Consider the following 17,975-nt stretch of genomic DNA (forward strand, 5'->3'; position numbering starts at 1 on the left):
GTACCAAGGGTGAGGCTCTCCCAGGAGAAGAGCCTTCTCTTGGGTTTGGACATCTCCTTGGAAGAATTTGAAGTGGATCTGCAGGCAAAGCTACAGGAACAGATAATATAACTCTAGAATTGTATAATTGTTTTATAAAGTGGTCTGTCAGGATATGCCTGGGCTATTTAAGGAAATCAGGGATGGGGCTGCACCACCAGACTCCTGGGGCACCGACCAACATCATTATTTTTTTAAAGAAAGGTAAACACCCTATTTTTTTGGCATCCTATAGATCTATCCCACTTTTAAACAGTGATGCCAAGGTATACTCAAAAATCTTTGCAACTCGATTGCATAAAGTAATGTAATACCTTGTTTCAGCGCGGCAGCATGGCTTCATTCAGGGGAGGGGGATGGTAGATCACGTTAGGTTGGTAATCACATTATTTGATGCCACAGAGCTCCTTGCAAAGACCATGGGGGTTGCTTTTCTTGATGCAGGGAAGGCTTTTGACAGGGTGTCATGGAGCTATCTTTGGAAGATCTTGGAGGCTAATGGCCTTGGGAGATCTTTTATCAAGGCAGTATGGGCTACGTACATCAAACTTACTGCATGAGTGTGAATAATAGGGGAAGAGTCCAATGATATTATCCCTGTCAGTCTGTAGGGTTGGGACAATAACATACTGGCTTATGCCAACAACACACCTATAATCCCTACTGACCCTGATAGAGCGCTAGGTTCTGTCTAAACTATAGCTGAAATCTGGGTTTTTATTGAACAGGGTTAAAACACAGGTTCTGATAAATAGATGTATCCCTGCCTCTGATAATAGGATTGTCAATGAAGCAGTTTATCTTGGAATAACCATCACAGCAAAGGTCGAAGCAATAGTAGATCTAAACCTTGCCCCCCATAATGGGGAAAATTAAGAAGGATCATTGCTGCTGAGATAATCTGAGACGCTCAATAATGGGGAGGTGTAATGTAGTTAAAATGATTTTCCTGCCAAAACTAATTAATTTTTTTCGAACAATACCCCTTGTGATACACAATGATTGTTTAAGCTAATTGAGAGGGTGGTTGCTAGGTGGATCTGGTCCCATGGAAAGGTTAGGAGGACTAATGCATTCCTGTGCCTTCCTAGGGATAGAGGGGGTGGGGGTGTCCTAATTTTAAGCTATATTATTTGGCAGCAGTGTTGCAGTATTATGGGCTTTCTATTCAGCCACAAGGCTAGGGCAGGGGATGACCCTAGTTATGTCCCATTGATATTTGGGATCTTGATAGGGGCAAGGGCTAATGGCTGCCTATTGAAAATTTTATGAAGCAAGCTACTTAAAAAATACAGTTTAAGACCTTAATTACAGCATTTTGGAATTGGGCAGGTGTTCGGAAAAGGCCTGGGGTGGACAGCTTCAGTAGGTACACTCCCTTGCTCAGGAATATTGAGTTACAGAGGATCCTGCAAGGTGACTGATTGGCAAGGTGGGATAGGGCTGGTTTTGGTAGGGTAGGGGATCTTTTGGCTAGAAGCCACATTGTGCCCTTTGAATTGGTTAGGGAAAGATTTAATGTTGACCCTCAAGACTTTTTCAACTTTTTACAGCGGAGGTATTTTCTTCTCAAAAAAGCCGGAGGAGCGGCAGGATTTGCACAGGTCCCTTAATGGAAATATTAATAAAGGATACAAGCCCCTCAATTTCACAATTGTATGGATGTCTGTTGGAGGAGGTGTCGGATGCCCTGGATAAGCATAGTCTGAGGTGGCAGGAAAGGCACAGGCTTCCAGATCCCTTTTTAGGTTTCGACTGCAAAAAGCTGCGCAAGCAGCTTTTGCGCAGGAGAAATCTAATGAGAACTGTAGTGTGGGTTTGGGTCGGCCCTCGTCATTCATTGGCTGGCTCCATAAATGGAGCCTAGCCATTGGACGAGGGGCCTGTCCGTCAATGCCGGACCAGATTCGGGGGCGTTCCCGAGATTCTTTGGCTTTTGCCGACGTCACGCGACGTCAGCCGGGAACGCCCCCGAATCTGGTCCGGCATTGCCGGCACCTGATTTTCGAGTATTTTGTCCGCTGGCAGGTGCCCACCCTGCCAGGGACCTTGCCGCTGTTGTGGTACCCCGAGCGAGTGCCCACCTCGCTTAATATCTAGATTTAAGGCCGGTGCCCACCCGGCATTGCTCCGTGTATTCACCGCCGCGGCCCCGAGTGAGAGGAGGAAGCAGCGCCCGCCTTCAAGCCCGGGCCGCGCTGGGATTGGCCCAGCCGGTCGAGCCCCCTTCCGCGTCATCGCAGGAGGAGGAGGAGAGAGCCGGAAGGAGGAAGCAGCCTGCATCGACCGTCCCGAGGCTCCCGAGCACAGGAGGAGCCCCGGGGAAAGAGAACGTCCCTCTGCGGCCCCGGAGAGTCCCGAGGAGCGGGAGCTTTCCTCCAGCAGCCGCCGGACCCGGTGAGTGCCTGCAAGGGGAGAGGGGCGTCGGGACACATTGTCGGTGTCCGCCCCTCCCCCCGTAGTGCGATCTATGACTACAGCGTATGTTTTCCCCGGCCTGTTTTATCCCCCCCCCCCCCGCAAAGTAATGTCCCCTCGCTTTGTCAAGTGTGCTCACATGTTGCCTTTTTTGCTTTGGTTGGAAGATCCCTTGAGCCGCGTGAGCTGCAGGTAGTGACGGTATATTGGTTTGGAAAGCCTCACTGAAGAGTGGCAGCATAAAAAATGATGTCAAGGATTTTGCTTGATGGATATGTTGCATGGCTGGTAAAATACAATTTAACGCGTTGCAGTGAATTAATTATATTTACAACATACTCGCATTGAAATGAGGAGACTGGTGTGACTTGGTTTTGTGTAGCATGGCTAGGCGGCGATGAACACACAACTTAACTTTCATTAAAGTCAGGGGTCCTACTTTCTAGTGGCATATTGGGCTGCCAATTTGCGAGTCATTCTCCCCACGAAAATCCAGCAGCTAGAAGTGGTTTAAGTTCGGTTTTGTACCCTATACCGATGTCCTTTTTACTCTCTTTTTGAGAAGACATGTCCGAGAAAATTGCAAACCATAAACATGTATTCCTTTTTGGTAATATAGTACCTGTTTTGGGTCTCATTTACATTAACTTTATTAACTTGTCTGCCCAAGCTAGAATGGATTTTACATACTATTATCATATATTGTAGTACAACAAAAAAACGGTTTTGGATGAAACTTCACCTGCACACCGCTTGTCCCTAGTATTTTTTTCGAAAAAATGCTCACTCATTTGGGTCAACCGAAAAACCCCAAATCTCAATGAAATTCCACAATTTTGAGGAGCACAATATAATTCTTTAACAGAGTCCATAATGAATCAAAAAGAATTCGTAATGCTTGTATTCCACTTTTGTTCAAGCAAAAGACAGCAAGTACCTCACTTAAGCTTACATAAATGACAGCAGGAGAACTTGTACTATTTCCATAACACACAAGTTGCCAGACTGGAATTTTCGATACCTTCACTGCTGTTCAAGTCAAACTTCATGCGTGTTTGTGTGGCTGTTGATCCGGTATTCCTACTTTTTTGGCCTAAAATATTAACACTGATTTGAACATTATATTATTGTGTCTGTTGTTGAGTCATGAGCTCCTGTCACCCACCTGATTCCCCGAGGCCATTAACTGTTCGCCCTGCAAGTTAAATAAGGAAAATGTGTACGTGGCCCAATGTGCCGAGCCATCATTTGACGGACACCAGCGGTAAAAAATGTCAACATCTCTGTTAAACACACAAGATGATGGACGGAATGTTGCACAATGGCAAAACATCCACCCCTAGTCACAGATCGGGGGGTGAATCATCACTGTTGGCAGCACAGTGGACCCTGCCTGCCCTGTGGCCCCCCGCTGGGGTCGCACAGTGTAATTTTAGGTTTGGGGCCTGATTGCTTATCTGGACTTGTCCGATGTGACACTGATTATGTTTACCCTTGAAGAGGTACTTGCCTACCTGTCTGGATGTGTTTTGGAGGAAATGTCTTTGGAGGACGGTCCGCCAGGCCATATGTGTAACTGCTGTCGTGATTGAGAATCTCGAAGATTGACACTCAAAACGTCTCCTACATACGCAACCCAGAGTTAAGGTATTTGAGACTTGCTCTAAATAGAAGGAACTTTTCCCAGAAATATGCAACCAAATGTACTCTTCTATCTAATTGCAAACAAAACCCCTTCATGTGTTCGCTGCTGGTGTTTCAATTAGGCAAGGTAGATCTTAGCCAGATTAATACAAAAGGTTCAGTGTCATTCATGTGTATGGGGAATGCTCCAATAAGCAAAATGCAGCTAGTTGTTTACCTTGCATCGTTCTTTCAGTGTTTACCAGAGCTCCATTGGAAAATACGAAAAATGCTCATTTCATCAAGCCCAGGCACACAGTACACGTTCAGATAAAGAGGCCTTGTAGCTCACCGATACTGCCTGTACTGAGACCACTGACCCGCCCCTCTGTCCTCAGGGCGGATGTCCTACAGTGATAAATTCCCTCTTCATCACCTGTGTCAGCAGATGACAGTTTGAGCAAGTATTTGAAACAGGTGTGCACACGAACCTGTGGATTGGACCTATCGTGTATGGTTCATAGTTTAAGAAAACGGTGTAACGTCTCAACGATATTTTGGTATCCGAAATGAATATATGTTGCCAGCAATACGCGGTATACAACGTCCATTCCAACATCTTCACCCACCTGCGTAGGAGTCCATTTCATTGGCGAGTAAATTGCCATTAGCTGGGAACCAAACTGCTGCCCTAAACCGCGGTGCGCTAAGTAGCCATTGCTGCGTGACATGTGAACTTAAAGGTCATCTCAGGCGGGCAACTAGAGACAAATTTCGGGGGGGCTGAAAAAGTGTTGGGGGCGGGGGGCTAATTCTTCCAGCCGTAACCACAGTGGCTGTAAGAAGGGGTGAAAACATAACAAAAGCCTCATTTACATTTAAATGGTCTTTTACAGACCTGTGAAGTACTCGGGTGCGGCTGCAATTAGACATCGCAAGCCGGGAAGCTGTGCCAGCCCCTGCTGACCCACACGACGGGGGGAGGGGCGGTGGGCTGAAGCCCGGTGAGCCCAATGGGTGTTGCGCGCCTGGGTCATCTTGTAGAAACACATGGGACTCTATTTTCAGAAAATAATTTGTAGGTAGGTCTATGTAGTGAAATGCAAGTCTTTTTCCCATATGGCGAACGTGCCGCTGGCTGCACGTCTAGAGCCTTCGACGGGGAATGTGGCCGCGGCGATTATATGATTATACCACGATTTCAATTACCACGCATGGCTTTACCACGCGAATTTTACATCGCAAGTGGCTTTACCACGCTGGTATTTACAACGTAGGATTTTACTACGCCTAGAAACGTCTTACCTGCACGTCTTTCTCTACGAGCCCTTACTTCCATCCTCCATTGAAACAAGCGTCAAAACACGTATACCAAAATAAAAAAAAGGACTGCTTTTTTGACGTACACGGCACGTCTTTGGGGGAGGCTCTTTCCTTTTTCTTTTAAATTTATGTTCGTTTTTTTTTTAAAGTAACCTGCTTGTTATTTTTGGGGGGGAGACCCCCCCCAGCCCCCCTCCGAGCCCCCCCCCCCTCTGCCCCCCCCAAGCCCACGCAGAACGACTTGAAGGAATACCACGTCTCCCCCCCAGCCCGTGGTAAAGACGTCGTGGAAGGCACCCTGCGTGGAAGGCACCCTGCGTGGTAAGTGTCACGTGGTAAACGTTAGTAGTGGTAATGCCTTCGTGGTAAATGATGTTTCCCATCTACCACTGCCCGCGACTGGTTGCCCTAGCAACCCTGGCAGGGCCTCTGCTTTCACGCGCAACGTAACTGTCGTTAGATGACGTGCGTCCAGTAAAACGCGTTTTAATCAAATCTAATCAGCGGTGTATTACTGGAAGTTCTTCACTGCAACCCGCACGCTTCTACCCCAGGAGGTTTGAAGCAGAAATGCGAGGTTACTCGGTTAAATTGTATTCGTGAGGATGCGACTCCCCTGTGAATAAGGTGGTTGAACAACAAAAGGAACTTTGCACCAAATGTGCTCTGGGACGTACCTATTAGTGGGGCAGCCAGTGCAGTTGGCACCAGGGCCCAAAGGTGGGATAATAGAACCCAATGTGCCCTGAACCGGTCGCACTTGTTGTAGAACCCGCCCTTTCGGAGTTTTTCAAAGAAATTCTGCCTGTGGCTTGTCTGTTTCCTTTTCAGAGAGGGTGAGGCGCAGGGGCAGTAAATGGTCAGCGAGAAATGGAGAATAGAGAGGAAATGGATGGAAGAAAATTAGAAGGTGAAAAATAGAAAACGGAGAGGAACATGTAAAAGAATGGGGAAAAGAGAAAAAGACGAGCGAAAGGGGCAAGGAATGAGGAAGAGAAAGGGGGCAAAAATAAAGCTTTCGGAGATACGAGAGGAAGGAGGTGAGGATGAGTGAACAACAGAGGAGTCCGAGGCAGGAAGGTTGTAGGGTTGTGAGTGTGGAATGGTGGAAGGAGAGGGATGGAGATTGAGAAGGAAATGCACACCTGCAAGCAGGGGCAGAAATATCATTAATGCAGCAGGCATCGCCGCACCAGTGTCCAGCTTTGAGAAGGAAATGCACACCTGCAAGCAGGGGCAGAGATATCATTAATGCAGCAGGCATCGTCGCACCAGTGTCCAGCTTTGAGAAGGAAATGCACACCTGCAAGCAGGGGCAGAGATATCATTAATGCAGCCGGCATCGTCGCACCAGTGTCCAGCTTTGTGAGGGTATCGCTGCACCCCCCCTAGATTAGCATTTTTTTGCACTTCCTTTGTTTGCATTATGGCCTTGACTCCCAGGCTACACCACTGAATGTGTTGTCGCTGGCAGCGGGACGTCGCTGGTGACTGCTGTTGTGAACAAGCATTTACAATGCAACGGTTTCGCCTTTGGAAAAGTTTGAGCTATTGGCATTGTAAATGACAACATTTGTATTTGTGTTGGTTTTGAAAACAGATAAATAAATGGCATTGTCCTTCACATTGCCAATCGCTCTAACTTTTCCAAAGGCGAAACCGTTGCATTGTAAATGCTTGTTTAAAATAATCGTTAGAAATAGGGGGCACTATATTGTGCTATGCCAACCTGCAGTCACAAGACCTTAAAACTCTTATTGATTTATACATAACACCTGGGAAAATTGTTAAATGGGGAGAAGCGGAGGGGACCGGATGCTTTAGATGCTGGGCAGCAGGTGCAGATTTCGTTCACATATTTTCCACCTGTCCTATCTATCATAGTACCAATAGGCTGGGAAATAACCAGCTTTTTACGGATGTATTGAAAGAAGATAATCCTCTGTCACCTCAGCTTATGTTACTCGGAATAGCTGAACCTGATAGGAGAATTGCGAAAGCGTTAATCTTTATAGCGATGTCAGTCCTCATGCTGTGCGTAGCCTCATCCTGGTTGGATCTGTTACCTCTAACCTTCGAGCAACGGAAAGGGTGCTTCCTGCATATTTATAACTTAGAGACTGCACCTTATGAATGAAGAGGTAGGAAGGGAAGGATTAAGGGAAAAAGGATCTGGGGGCCACTCTCCCTTGGATCTCCTCGCTCACTCAGAATGAGTGAGTTATCAACCAATTTAAAAATGTTTAGCTTGTTGTTACTTTTAATCATGCCTATTAGATTCTATGCTGCTATTCTTCATGAATTCTATTTTATGGTTGTGTATTTAGGATAAATTCAATTCAATTAAATTGCCCATTTTTCTGTACTGTGTTTATAACCTTTTAGTTGTTGTTCTCTTTTGGATTGTGTATTATTTTGGCTTTATATTTATGGCTAATTTAGCTAAAGGACAATCTGTCTCTGTGTAATGTATTTATGCCTATGATAATGTTTTGTGGCAATTTATTTATGTTCAAATTGGAAAAATAAAAAAAGACAATGTTTTTTTAAAAAAAAGCTGCATATACTTATGTAGGAGAATATAGTGAAGACCAAAGAAAGATAAGTGTGCTTTGACATGTGATGTGAAAAGGTTTACTTTAAAAGTCGCTCTAATAAAGCAAGGTAGAAAGTCCTGGGAAAAAAGAGAAACTGGGGGATGAACAGACAGAAAGAGTAATGGTAGGCTGCATTGATGCAGGCTGCATTGATGCAGGCTTCATGTACACCTTTTTGCTAGTCCCTTTCCTGATGACATCAGGCTTGTGGTAGATGAGAACAAGGTGTTAATCCTTATTAAAGCCCCATATAAAATACTGCAGCATCACTGCCACTATGGTATGTTATGGTATGTTATGTTAAATATTCTTATTTAGTGCAACTCTCACCCAGAAGCATCTAGCCACTGCTGTGATACATAGAGGAAAACTAGTTACTGAAAACCCTATGATATGTTGAGAGCTTGGTATACAGACGAAGAGAATTCCAAGGTTTGGAGGCTCTCACCTAAAAACACCTTCCATCCCAGGAGGAAAGTTTAAACCTGGGGACAATCCCATTTCTGGCAGAGCTGGAGTGGAGAGACCTCTCTGGCTGGTACCATATTACCCTGTTTTGCAAGTATTTTGGACCAGAATCATGTAGTGCACTAAAGGTGATACATAAAGCATGAAACTTTACTCGTTGTTTGACTAAGTCACTGAAGTTTCCGTAGGGCAGATTTCGCTGATTGAAATTTGGCGATTCCTAGTAAAAGCCTGGCTGATGCATTCTGGAGGACCTGAAGCTTGTGTGGATACTGCAATTGTATGTTAAGTTAAAGGCCATTACAGTAGTCTAGTCTAGAAATAACTAAAGCAGTACCCACAGTAGTTTGAAGAGATGGAGGAAGAAAGTTAGATAGTTGCATTAACTGGATCTCCCAAAACAAGCTTGTTGTCCATTAGGACACCCAGATTCTTTACCTTTCAATAAAACTCCCAACTCTCAAATAAATGTTGCTTAGCATTACAGCTAAGGATAATAAAAGGCAATGGTAGACAACTTATTGGAATAATTTTAATGTGGCTTGTTTGGTCATTATGAGATCTTATTGATGTTATTGCCTTGAAACGAATTAAATGGTTTTCCATCTTCGGAAGACATTTTTGCTTAACAGTACTACATCTATTTTAATCCTTCTGATTGGCTGAACTACTCCCAGCAGTCGGTATGAGATTGAAAATATTAATGTTTTTCTCATTTACATTCTTAGGTGAAGTAGAGAAGTACAGAGATACATTCTCTACATTTAAACCTTCTTATGACAAAGATGAGATAGAAGACCTCCTGAAGGTATCCAAACAAAATGTGCAGAACAATAAAAGCAAAATACTGAAACAGCTCGCTGAGGCGGTTCTTGCATGAAGACCACCAGCCAAAAACAAGCATCAAGAAAGAACCTGCTAATGTTTTCGTTTAATAAAATGGCTTTTTCTTCACCTTTAATATTGTACTACAAGAAAATTAACTAACAGACCTGCTGAGGTTTAAAAGGTATCCTACATGAAAAACTCTTAACAATCACATAGCCTTTTCTCATATTCTAGGTTCACTGCCAGTTGCTGTCAAATATCTTTAAATACCTATATATGTGTAGGTGGTCCAGAAGACAACAACCTGATGGCCAACTGTTCCAGTTATCATTTCATTTTTACAGGTGCATGTTAAAAAAAAACTCGGACATCTTTACCCGTACCTCGAGTAGTTAATTTTTCATAACTGTTGTTTTTCAAGTACTAAAACTTTCCGTGATTTTCTCAGGTCTGTGAATCATGTTCTAAAAACTGAATAAAGCATACTTTAAAAAAAATATGTTTTTCTGATTTCAGGCTCGGAATTCTACTACATTGTGTTTTGTTTTATTGAGGGGAGTTAAAGTGTGAGCAGCGTAATGAACTAAGCGCCAGAAACAGCTTTAATTCTTTATTATTCACACTAGAAGTAAACCCCAATAATGAAGCAGGCCACACAATTTGCTGTCCTTAACTTATCATCCTCCTAGATACCGAAGGAACAATAACTGGTCTCTCACCCTGTAAAACGTCATACTTACTTTATTTTGCTTTTTTTAACTACAGGTTCTTGGCACTAGCAACAATTTTGGAGACTGGCACTAATTTTTCATAATCACATTGAGACCCAGGGCAGGAGGAGAAAGAAAGAATGAAAGAGGAACAAAAAGGTGGAAAGACAGTGAGAAAGCGAGAAAGCTGAGATGAACATTCAACTATAAGACCAAGCTAATAAGATTGGAAGTGTAGGCAGGTGGTAGAAAGAAGCACAAGAAGAAACCAAACTAGGCCATCTTGGTAGTCTTCACACCAGGTTTTGACAGTGAAAGGGCTGGGCCCATAAGGTTCTGGACCTATTCTAGAGTCAGAATCCAATGGTGCTTTTTAGCAGCATGAAAGCATAGAGGGGAGAAAGTTTGTTATGACTGGCAATCAAATGATTCAGAAATCATTTGGACACCTAATAACCACAAACAACTTCATAAAGTTAGTTAATTTATTACAATGCCTAAAAAACAGGACATAAAGACACCTCAAAATAAGTGTATAGAAATACATTGGAATCATCATGAAACCAAATTGGCGTATCCAATTGAGATGATGTAGCATAAACAAGTCAATTAGCTCAAGGAACCGGATGCAGAGGATCAGAAAGCATGAGTTCAAATTCCCCTGCATCGAGCATTAGTGGGTAAAAAGCATTAATCTATCACTACTCTAAGACTAAGGGGCCCGTTACGATGTCGTGCGGATTGCCTCCACCAGGCTGGTGGTAGCCACCGTCGGCCTGGCAGAGGCAATCCGCCCTACATCATTTCCCGAATTCCCCCCGCCATATTAGTATGGCGGGGGGACCGCTGCGGACGGAAAGACCGTTCGCCGCTTTTCCGCCCTGGTCGCCTTGCGGCCGGGGCGGAAAATGTTTAACAGGGTGGCGGTGTCTCATAGACACCGCCAGCCATATTAGCATGAGCTTCCAGACATGAGGTCTTCACTCTGGGGCCCCCCTGCAGGCCCCCAGAGTGAAGGAGGGGTGGGGGTGCACACGGGGGTACCTGTGGTACCCCCCTTCATTTGCATAAACAGAGCGGTAGGCACCGCACAGTGCCTGCCGCTTTGTTTATGCAAATGCTAAAAATGCAGGATGTGCCCGTCACTGTGGCGGGCACATCCTAATACCCCCCACGGGACCCACGTCCTTATGGCGGGCGGTCCCAATCCCCGCTAGGATGACGGGCAGACTTTGTCCGCCGTCATCCTAATGGACCCTTAAGTGTCATCCCTACTTCAGCATATTTAAAAAGGAAAGTTAAAAGGTGTCAGTCTGTGGAGTCTCCCTAAGATGTCTCTCCACAGTAAATGGGTCATGTAGCATAAGCTACTGAGACAGAGATTGCTCTAAGATGCTCTCTGCGACGGCAGAAAAATAAGTAGGCACTTTCTCTACTTTCAACATCCCAATATCTCAGCTATCCTTCCAAAGATTCTTTGTGGGTAATGCCATCTGCTCTAAATATGATCTTAACTGTAGTTTTCCATTGGATAGTGGTGTTCTTGTTTTGCAACAAGATATCCTTGGTTCCCAGGCCTTCTCCTGCGTGAAGCACAACATCCTTCTTTTATTGACTCACATTTATGATGTAACTTCTTATCTTCTTGTCTGACTACTAAAACAAAGACATTATTCTAGCTAACAAGTGCACTTCTTTCACCTGCAACCCAAAATGTGAGAAATAACTAATTCTACAGCGCACTTGAAATTCGATGAATAATTCTAAAGCAAGATTTTCTAGGTAAATGCATTTCAGGGCTACAAGATTCAGCTAACATAAGAAACCTGCATATGAACTTTACAGATCTGCATATGAAAGTAAGGCACATTCAATGAATACATTTACCTACATGTAAAATGACATGATTAATAAACGTTTAGTACTTGAATAATTATCAGTATCACAACACAAGTGCTTCACGTTAATGTTTCCTGCTATATACATTCACTTTCTACGTTAATTCTCCATGTTACGTTCCAATGCCCTAAGCACATCATGTTTTAGGTTAATTTGTTCCAAAATCATGTTATTACAACAAAGGATTATATGTGGGTGCACTCTTCACATGTGAATTTAACGAACCCCTACAACAAAATACGATTTCCACTACATCAGCAGCAGCGAGTTCCTAAAAAACCTTTGTGTCCATATTTACTAATTAAGCAATAAACATAATACATGTACAGATAATTGCAACCGTTGTCTTTCATCATGTTTACCATATACATTTTCTAAGGAAACACACAGAGGAGCTGACTTTGAGCTGTGAGTTACATTTTGATACCTGTGTAAATAGGAGTTTCAGATAATTTCCAAGCTGTGCGAATATTTTCGCAAATCTCTGCTTTTGTCTAACAAATTTCAGCAGGTTAATCCTGCCGAAATTCATCAGGGGAAAAATAAATTTAATAATGGGGTTTGTTCAATACTGATTTAGTATGTCATGCTTCATTTTCAGGAGATAAACTTGTAACAAAAGGGGGCATATTCACAAGGAGCTATCGCCGAATTAACGGCACTTTATCGCAGCCAATTTCATGATAAATTTACCTCCCCATTCACAAGCTGGTGCTAACAGCAGGCATTGTCAGAATTCTCGCGATAACAGCTCCAAAATCTAACACCGCGGCCGAAACCACCAACTGACGCTAATGAGATGCAGAGTAGGCGTTCCAGTGCAGAAACACACGAAAAAACAACACCACCACTTTCGCAACTAACTGACAAATCCGCGAAGTGAACAAAGACATGCGATAAACCGCGGTAGCCGCAAGTATTTAACACCTGCCTCAAGCAGACAACCACACCCGAAGAACAAACTAAGCCATTGAGCTACTCATCATGCAGCTCGGACCCCCAACAGGGCCACAACACCCACCACCACTACACCCAGGACCGCCATCACCCCAGGACCCGGCCCTCCCCTTCTCCGGACCACCACAGAGCCAGCACAGAGTAAGACAGCGGACCTACTGAAAATGTACCACTCTCACAGACTTGAAACCCGAGGAAGTCATTGCCCACTACAAACTCAAAAGGACATCCATTCACCGCATCATGACCCAAATCGCCCACAGGCTGACGGTCACAAAACAGCAGAGAACCATCTTCCCGCCGCAGACAAAGCTGCTGGCTGTGCTGCATCTGTTGGCCTCTGGTACCTTCCAACCAACAACTGCCAGAGTCGGAGGGGTTCCACAGTCAGCCCTATCCAAGTTCCTCACACCTGTCCTGGATGACATCCTCAGCTTCATACCCCAGTACCTTCACTTCCCAAACACTGTGCAAGAACAGCTGAAGACAAAGCAAGGCTTGTACGCCATCACCGGATTCCCGGCCGCATTGGGGGAAATCGACTGCACACATGTCCCTCTTATGCCCTCTGCGGATACTGCACACCACTATCGCAACAGAAAGCACATGCATTCCATCAATGTGCAGGCAATAGTGGACCACCGGGGACTCTTCACCATCCACGGATAACAAGAAGGACGCCGTTACACGGGGTCGGACAGGCCACCAGGTTATCCCCTGGGGGCCACCAAGATTTGGAGGGTTAACTACTTGAACCTCTCATCCAGCACCTCAAGACGCACCCGTCTTCTTGCAGAACCTGTGATCGGCCACATTCTACTCCTAACTAGTTTACTGCACAGCGGAGCAATTGATTTTTACTGAATCTCTATCTACCCAGCAGTCTACGCAAACCCCAACCGGGTTGGAATTATCACCGGTCCTGGGATTGAACGTTTCTCATCTATTAGGATTTGACCCTGAAGAGTCAGAGTTGAATGTACTCTGATGAAACATGTTTCGGCTGGTGTTTTTTCAATTGAACATTAAAACAACAAGAATAAGACACGTCAAATGCTTTTTCTTCCAGTTCTGTAAACTGTCATATCATATGCTTGATTTTTATGTGTGCATAGGTTCTTGGTTTCTAGTGTAGATGTTTGTGTTGTCAAACATCAATTAAGGGGTTGTGAGGGTCACCCCTTACCTGTCAGCACCATAATATTTGAATTTGGGTAAATTCACTTGCCAGTTAACTTGCTGAGCGCAACCACTCCCTCACACTAAGAACCCTTTGCTTTGGCTAATATTCTTCACCAATGTTGTCGCCAACTACCCAGGCAGTGAGCATGATTCCTTCATTTTACGACAGTCCATCATCAACCAGCACTTCCAGGATGGCACATATGGAACAGGACTGCGTGTAGGTAAGTATCAAAACAACACACCACACATCCCAAAGCCTCCAAAGCACAATGCACAACTGTGGGGATGCACATGTGAACAAACCACAATCAACATGTCAGACTACACTTACGAGACATGACCACAACACTCCATGGTCATCCTTTCCTACCACTGCACCCAATGCAGACATTTCATGGCACCACAGCCGCACAACAGTTGAACGTATGGATATGCAGAATGCAGCCATGACAAATTTGAAGCACTGCCCTGCCCACATGACCTTACCCCAGTCACCCGCTGGTCAGCTCCAGTGGCGGTGGGCCCATGTTGCCCGGTGTGCATCCGGGGCCACTAGTCCTGTGCGACTCCCGTCATCCCCCCCTTGTAGTACTGACATTGCATTTCTGAGTGCCTGATGACTGTTTGTGTAGTTGCCAGCATCAGCTACTCCCTGCGGGCTGGCTTACACTCACCCCACACACAGCCAGTACAGGCGTCACTGGATTGGTGGACCTGCCATCACATTCTGCCGAACCAAGTATTGACTCTTTTTCCCTGCACTGTCACAGGTGATCAAGGATATGCCCTCTGCCCTTGGATGTTGACACCCCTCTGAGATCTGAACACACCCACCCAGACGCAGTACAATGCGGCCCACATACGCACCAGGGGCATCGTTGAATGCACATTTGGCGTGTTGAAGTCACGTTTCAGGTGCCCGGACAGCACGGGTGGGAAGCTCCTGTACAGCCCGGACATTGTGTGCAAGCTGATCGTTGCATGTTGTGTGGTGCACAACATCTGTGTTCGCACCAGGGCCCCATGGATCCCAGTTCCAGAGGTACCGGCCGATGATGGTGGTGATGGGGCAGGTGGCCCACATCCCACTCCAGCAGAGGCAGGAATGGCTCATAGGAATACCATCATTGACACTTACTTCTCATGAGCACGTCACATTGTGACCGTCCATGGCAATCATGCGACAGTAGCAAATGTTCAAATGCACTGCATATGTGAGTTAAACATATTTGCAGGTTTCAGGTTGTACTTGTACATTGTCATGTTACATTTCTCTGCAATTTCAGATGTGATTTGCCAGGTTGTGCACATTAGCAGAACCCATTGTGTCCTGTGTTCAAATGTGGTGGGGGTGCTGCTTGTACCGGGATGTTGTCAATATCGGGGTGCACTCCTGCCTATGTCTGTATGCTGCACGGTGGGTGTGTCGCTTGGGCGGCTCTGATTTGTTTGCCTTTGGTCTCTTTCATGCGGTGTGCCTGTCGGTTCTGTTCTTCCACGGTGCGAGAACTTTGTGGTGTACATATTGTCCGCTGCAGTTGGCCAGGGTGCATCCGTGATACTCCGCTTTTGATGAATTTTGTTCTGTGGCATTTTCCGTATGCTGTTCTTGTGCTTTTTCCCGCATTGTGTGTGAGTATTGCTGCCCTCGCGCTGGTTGTCACTGTTTTCTTATCGCGCTTTTCCTCATCGCAGGTTTTTCGCGTTGGAGTTTGTCTTTTTATCTCCGTCGAGGTTGTTGTGTCGCGGGCATTGGCCGTGGTGTCGGCAAACTATTGCATGCTACCGCTGTGTTGTGAATTCCACGTTGTCACAGAGTTGTTTTCCCGCGATAGGCTGCGATGTTGGAAATTGCGTTACGCTACTCTTCTGATAGTTATCACGCGTTCTTGTGAATATGCCCCAAGGTATTTATCACAATGGAGAAACAGCTCACTACAGGATAGTAGTATTTTACAGGGTTCAAGGAATCTCTTCTTTGCCATTCTACTATAATTTAGTAGTAGGTGTAGATTTCACTCTCATTCATTAGTTTATATAACACCAACTGTCCGATCCGAGAGTGGAAGTCTAATATAGCACTATGCAGAAAAAAGGCTTTTATGTATGACTTAATAAATAATTATTTTTCATTTGTATTAGGATATATATCCTTAATTTATTGAGCATATCGAGAATATGCAATTATGTCAATATACATAAATTAATAATGAGTGGAGGTAAGATGTGAAATGAAGTCTAGGCAGCCTTGGAATTAGACAATCCTGGTATCAGCAGCAACACGGGGGAGGGGGCTCCTCATAAAAACCTTGGGCAAGTCCTCTCACTTATTATTTGTATACCAGAAACACTGCTTCATGAACCTTTATACATATGATCTGGATGTTTTGTTCTACTTCGCCTAGACTAGAATCACTGTTTCTAAAACAATAGAAAAACTTTTTTAAATGTATACTTTCATAGCAAGTGTGCAGGACACGTCGGGTTTGTAATTAACAGGTGTGTGGAACTGCCACTTTAATATTATGTAGTTAAGTAACATAGTCTGGCTTCAATTGGTGTGACCCACCTACGCAGCCACCTGAAAACATTGTGGATGTATAGAGGCAACAGCAGACAAATATTGGTCAACTAATGATTTGGATAATAAAGTCAATTCTTTATTCACTTGTAGCAAAATAATTATCCACGTGACAGTTGTTTGAGTAGAAGTTAAAGAATCAGCCGTCACATGTTTTGCTCAGCTCAAGATTTTTCAAGCATTATGTAAAGGTTGGAATATTTGTCATTAGTACAAGCAGCACATGGGAAATGCTGTCAGAGTGGTTTTGAATGATGTAGTGTGTTTGGTCTTTAGGCGGACATTATGTTGAAATTGATATAGTAACATCCTACCCAGTCCAAAACTCACTATCAAGTTCATCACCCGGTTCACAGAATGTTACTTTAAAAAACAAATGGTGTCTGACAAAAATGTCCTGGTAGAGGACTTCAATATCAGCTAGGGTAATGCTAATCACAATTTTATGGCATCATAAAAATACATACTGTTACTTCATAACTCATCCGCATGTCTCATCACACAGATAACATTCTTGAGCTCGTCTTCGGTGATCAAGAAAATATGAAATACACTTATCCCATTCCAATTGACTGTTCCCTTCCACATTCTTGTCAATTCAATTCCATCTTTATTTGGAAATTGAGCGTAAATATCGATAAAAGCACAATTTAAAATTACAAATAAATATATATCATATAAAAACATCATACATATATACGCTTCAGATTAATATTATACATTATTGGAAATTGATTTACGAGATCTAAAAACATTTTTTTTTAAAGTTGATACACATACAATGGTTAAAACATTATCTAATGTTTGTATAGCCAGGTAAGCTGGGTGACATTGGTTGAATCCCATCGTTCTCAAAAGAGGCACAATCCATTTTTTCCTTTGAGGAATATAAAGTGTACAAAATAATAAGATGTGTAAATCCGACTGTGTCGTCAATTCATCACATGGACATTTTATTAATTCTTTAGTCCAGTCATTCATTTTTGGGTGACTAATTAATCTGTGTAAAATGTTCATTCTAAAACGGGTTATTAAAAACCTGTCAAATGCTTTCATATCCAGTTTTAAGTATGGTTGGATTTCAAATGAGATAATGGTTAGTTGATGCAGTATTACTGTACTTTTCTTGATTTCTACATCATATCTTTTCTCCTCTAAATTTGTCATGCATTGTCGTTTAAGTTCTTTTCTGGAAATGGACGACATTAAGTTGGGATCATCGAAGTAGTCCCAATGACCAATCTCCCTAAGAAAGAATTCAATATAGGCCAACCATCTTATTTTTCTACTTTTTTCAACCAGCAAAGCATCTTTCAAAATTACACGGTTAAAAACACACTCCTCCGT

The 17,975-nt window shown here is 43.9% G+C and overlaps 1 protein-coding gene across 2 annotated transcripts in view; it reads left to right on the forward strand.

Annotated features, from left to right (window-relative positions):
* LOC144753731 (cytosolic phospholipase A2 gamma-like) overlaps window positions 1-9,787 on the forward strand; it is a 928,534-nt gene extending 918,747 nt beyond the window's left edge. For both annotated transcript variants that reach the window (XM_078641315.1, XM_078641316.1), the window contains exon 18: window positions 9,197-9,787. In XM_078641315.1, coding sequence (XP_078497441.1) covers window positions 9,197-9,348 — 152 coding nt within the window. In that variant the 3' untranslated portion in view covers window positions 9,349-9,787. The remainder of the gene's footprint in view (window positions 1-9,196) is intronic.
* Window positions 9,788-17,975: the final 8,188 nt, after the last annotated feature.

The sequence above is a fragment of the Lissotriton helveticus genome, chromosome 5_1 (assembly GCF_964261635.1).
Source record: "Lissotriton helveticus chromosome 5_1, aLisHel1.1, whole genome shotgun sequence".
Taxonomy (NCBI): domain Eukaryota; kingdom Metazoa; phylum Chordata; class Amphibia; order Caudata; family Salamandridae; genus Lissotriton; species Lissotriton helveticus.